The 5,165-nt window shown below is 37.4% G+C and overlaps 1 protein-coding gene across 1 annotated transcript in view; it reads left to right on the forward strand.

Annotated features, from left to right (window-relative positions):
* Positions 1–2,931: 2,931 nt before the first annotated feature.
* Positions 2,932–5,165, forward strand: part of SH3GLB1 (SH3-domain GRB2-like endophilin B1) — a 19,975-nt gene continuing 17,741 nt past the window's right edge. Inside the window, exon 1 of the mRNA XM_010006611.1 lies at positions 2,932–3,071. Within this exon, the coding sequence (XP_010004913.1) occupies positions 3,035–3,071 (37 nt within the window). The 5' untranslated portion in view covers positions 2,932–3,034. The remainder of the gene's footprint in view (positions 3,072–5,165) is intronic.

Here is a 5,165-nt window from a genome sequence, read left to right on the forward strand (position 1 = left end):
CGGATGGTTTCTTCCAGGCTGGTTGCAAAAAAGCGGGCCGCGGAGGGCTGGCGGGGGTGGCTGAGGCGGCCCAAGGTCAGGACAGGCCAGGAGGGGAGCAGGCGCCTGGGCTGGTGGTGAGGAGCAGGCATCCCCTGCGAGGAAGGGACAAAGCTGTGCCGCACCTGGAGCAGCCGGGTGTTTCTGCTGCCTGCTGAAAATGTGTCCTGATGCTCGATCGGTAGAGCTCGAACTCGGATGTGACACGTGAAAGTGCCAGTCTACTTAGGCTTTTTGGTTTTGTTTGAGGTTTAGGATCGTTTTTAAGCTTGTTTGATCGCCCATTGTTTCTGAATCGGTCTTCCCCTTTCTTCACGCTAAGGGCACTATAATTGGCTTTGTTCCTTAGCTCTTGTCAGGGCCCGTAATCCCCTTTCCTTACATAATCAAACCTGAACAGATTTCCTGTTGGGTGGTGGACATCCTACCAGTGCGTAGTAATCCACTTTGGTTTCTCGAGTTCTCGCTGGGTCACAGTCAGTTTTGGAACGTGATTAAAGTTATCTGGTCTGATCGGCCTGATGTATTGCCCTAAATCTCAATATTCAAGCAGAACCAATGATAAGCAGCACTACAGAGCTCTGAAAACGCCAACTCGTCAGAAAACATTGTTGTAAATTAACGTAAAGCAGGCGTTGTGGCTTCTCTTTGTGATGGAGGTCTTTCCATGCTTCTTCCCCCCCCTGTTTTCTTTCGGATCTATGTAATTCCCAGACCATCTCTTCCTTTCTGGCGCTTGCTCCTTTCCCTTTTATTGCTGGACACGAGGGGAAAAAAGGGAGATACAGTTCACCCTTCATTGTAAAGTCTCGGGGTGGGACCTTGTGTTTTAATCTATCTTTTTGCGTTTAAATCACCTTCTTGCATTAGATCTAATGTAGGTTTTTGTAGTCTGTCATGGTTTAAAAGTGGTGTGAGCTGTGGTTTACTCCAGTATGCTCAGTCTTCATTGTTGGTTTGCATCTGAATAGCTATATTAGTTATCTGCTTAATTTAAACTAAAATTCAGTGGAAATGTGGAAGTACCACTTTCCCCTAAAATGAGAGGTTTTTAACTAAGCTATAGAGGGGGAGGAGCAAATCCCTAACGTGTTTTTTGTTATCTGAGTAGCTCATGTTCTGTGTGCTGCTGTTGCTTTGCTTGTTGTTGTTTTAAGTTGCTATTTAAGGCCTAAAGGTAATATTAAGAGGTAATACTTTTGTGGATTTTTAAAAAATATCATTTGGGTGTGGATTTTGTGTCCTCCAGTGAAATGACTGTTCTGTATATTGAGTTAAACTCTTGTTCACGCATCACTGGATGACACGGTATGACTTGACACTAGTTGCTTTGGAATATTAGAAACAAAAAAATCCCACCAAAACCTATGAAACAGTTCAGCAGCATGACATGGTTATGTAGGAGAACAACTTAAACATTCTATTTCAACTCTTAATTTTTATGCAATTTTTATTGCATTATAAGTAATCTGTAAAAAGTTTTTGAGAAAAACTTTCAGTACCTGACATCTTTTTGAAGAGCCTTTTAAACAGTAGTAGTAATACATCCATAAATAAGTTCCATTCTTCTCTATACTGAAGCTGAATTTTCTCACAAAGACATCTTCTTGCTTTTATGTGGAACTGCAAATGCTGCAGCATTTATCTAGGCCTTCGATGTGCTTGCTATCAAAGTTGGGTTCTATTCTGCATGTGGTGGAAATTTAAACAAACTTGGGCAACACAGTTTATTTGCCTTGTATTTTTGTTTTCTACTGTGAGTTTTAATTTCCCACCAAAGGACTTACTAAGAATGAAGTTTTACAGTCAAAATGCTGCTAGTCCTATTATGTTCTTAATTGGTAAGCCTGTTAGGGGTTTAATCATAAGCCAGGTTCTTCAGAAAATGCCTGACTTTGAGCAGGCTGTCAAGTGATGAGATCATCATGAGGAACTGCTGCTCCGAGGAGAGGCAGGCAAAGCCCTCGGTTCCGGTTGTGCTTGGTTCCCTGATGTGATAGTGTGGCTTCCTCTTCTCCCAGAGAACTGGAATGGGGCTACAAACTGCTTGTGGATTAGTAAGAATTGGCATTAGTTTAATATTAAGTGAAAGGAATCGGCTGGATTTATTTAGGTAAATAAAGTTACATTGTATTTTATTGTCACTGAAAACAGCTTGGAAGAGAAGAGCAGAGGTCATTTTACTGCTTCTGTAAGAAATAACAGGATCAGTTATATCTAAGCAATTCACCGAACATTGATGTGTCCTATTCTAAAAATCTAAACACTCCCCACCCCTGGAGATATTTATTTACTTACCAGGGAAATCTATTTTAGCTTTTAATCCTTGTCTTTAAAAGCTTTCTCTAACGTCTAATTCTAATTTAAATCTTTGTACTGAAATTTAAACTCACTACTTTTTGTCCTGTTTGCTGTGGACAGGACAACATTCTTAAAATACATTAAAGGTCACTGCAATGAGAATCTGCTGTGTCTTCAGGTTTTACTGTTGGAGAAGAGACAAACTTAATTGCAAAATATACAAGATTGAAATATTTTAATTCTGGACTCTCATTTTGGCTCCTGTTTCAAGGACTACTATGCAAAATTAGACAAAATGCTTCAAGTGAGAGCTCTACCAAGTAGAGCAGAGGATTTCTTCATCATGTTGTAAATTGCCTTCCTTGTCTTGGTCTGATTAACACCCTCCTGCCTCCTTTTTCCCTGATAGTTTGTGTTGTACTTAGCAACTTTCAAATTTATCTTTAGATATTTATCAGTGACTGGATAATGGTTATATCTTTGAAAACATCTGCCACTAATGTTAATGAATAGTTACTGCCTTAAACTTGTCCTGGGAAATTATTTCTATGAATTAACTAGGTATTTTCAACTTGTCTGACTAACACAGTTCACAGAAGAAAAGCTTGGTCAAGCAGAAAAGACTGAACTGGATGCTCACCTGGAGAACCTTCTCAGCAAAGCAGAATGCACTAAATTGTGGACAGAAAAAATAATGAAACAAACAGAAGTATTACTGCAACCAAATCCAAGTAAGGAGGCCTTCAAATTTTTGTTTGCAACTTTTGAATTAACAGATTTGCCAATGTAAATCTTTTACTGTAATGGGTATTGCATAAGGTGTGGTAAGTATAACAGTTTCAAAAATTCAAAGGCTGAAGTTAAGGGAAGCATGTTTTGAAGGACTATTGGGAATCAGAGACACTGTACCAGTTGCTGGTACAACCTTAACCCTTTGAATGGGAAAAGCTTTAGACAGAGCTCTTTAAACTGTAGCATTAGTTCCAGACTATGGTCAGTCTCAGGTTAGTTGTTTTTTGAGCTGTTTTCTGTTTAATTAAATTTTCCACTCTTCCAGAAATCTTAGGTAGCTGTAAGAACTCTGAAGTTCTTCATGTAGTAGGTGCAGTTACTCAAGGAATTTAATTACTATTTATTTTATACTGACTGCACAATACAGTTCAGCTTGAAGCAGTCAACATGAACTGAAATGTCTGTCTTTAGCAAATGCTTTACTAAGGAATTATCTTGTTCAGATGCCAAGTCTTTATCATTTGCCAGCATTTTATTCACCATACTTAAGCAATACAATAAATTTTCAAATATGCTTTCATCACTGGTGGATCTCTTGATGTAGCAATAACAGAAAAAAATGTAGGCAGAAGAAATGTAGATTTCTGATGTGTTCATTTTATTTGTTTCTGAAAATGCTGCTATGAGTAGTAATGTTTAGGGTATTGGTTTCAGCTTCATATCCTACAGTTATCTGTGCATTTTGTGGCAGTTGTACTAGAGCTGGCAGCTATGGGAGTTTGCTTAGTGCATAGATCTAGATTTCAAATCAATACCTGGTCATTAACCACAGGGTGAAGTACTGTCACAAAAAAAACACCACCAAAACCTCCTTTAGGTTTTAGGGTTGCTCAAATGATAGAATTCTAATTCTGCTAATATATATGCACTGAAAATTAAATATGTCCTGACATACTGGGTTAAGATCTATTAGTACAGGAAAATCATACACTGTTAGCACTTCTCTAATGCCAAATAATAAATTCTTTATAATGTTGGTCTTTGAAGTATTATGTTAGAAGTCTGTTGCATCTTTTAGTTGCATAAAAACAATATTTAAAAAACAAACATGAAAACCAGAACAACTAATCCTGTGGGAAGGATGCAATAGAATGCAGAGGAAATAGTTTCTTGTTCATTTAATTTGGTATTTATAATATGTATTGACTTTTTCAGAAAAATTGTAGTTGTAGAATATTGGATCACTAACTGTAGGCTGTCAAAACTGCATGAGGAAGATTCAGTAGAAGGATAATATATGGTAGTTCTCACTTATGCTGAAGAGTCAATTTTCTGATGGCTAAAAATACTTAGCATTAAGAAGTGGTTCTTCGTCTGTCACTGTAACTTCAGCTGTTTGGCAGCCTATCTGGGAGGACTATGATGTGCTGTGGAGAGCTGCTTTTGGTGGTTGTTAATGCAGCCACCTTGTCTGAGGGAGGAAAAATGACTTTGAATGACATTTTTAATTGTACCTTTAGATCAGACCCGTGTAATAATAATTTTAGATTATCTTTCAGTTCTTCTGTCATTTAGTCACAACTAAATATTAAAGATAAAGAAAAGCCAATTAATTTGAATAATTTTTGGTTCTTTCATGAGAGAGTAGTTATTCAATCCAGTGCTCATGAAAGTTGTCTAGTTAACAGTACTATTTTGGATTGCATCAAAGTAGCAGATTTGTTCATTGGAGAGCTTCTTTGTGGTTGTCTATACTATAGCAGGCTGAAATTCATATTGACTGTATAAATAAAGTCTGTTAATTATGAAGTCAAAACAATTGGTCAGAAAAATCAGGTGGTGTATCTGAGGAGTTTGCTATTGTAATGAAGTGTCCCTGTTTATGTCTGCGAGGCTTTTTCAGTTAAGAACCATACTGTGTATTAATATTATGATAGATGGATATTAATAATCATATAGTCACAATAAGGTTTTTTTTATAATTTTGTTGCTCAGACTGAGGAAAAGTAGGAATATGAAATCAAGCACTTTAAAATATCTTAAAATAGTGGTTTGTTTCAGCACAATTCAGGGGAGCAGGTGGAATGGGAAAG

Source organism: Chaetura pelagica, unplaced genomic scaffold (genome assembly GCF_000747805.2).
Source record: "Chaetura pelagica isolate M959 unplaced genomic scaffold, ChaPel_1.0 scaffold69, whole genome shotgun sequence".
NCBI lineage: Eukaryota > Metazoa > Chordata > Aves > Apodiformes > Apodidae > Chaetura > Chaetura pelagica.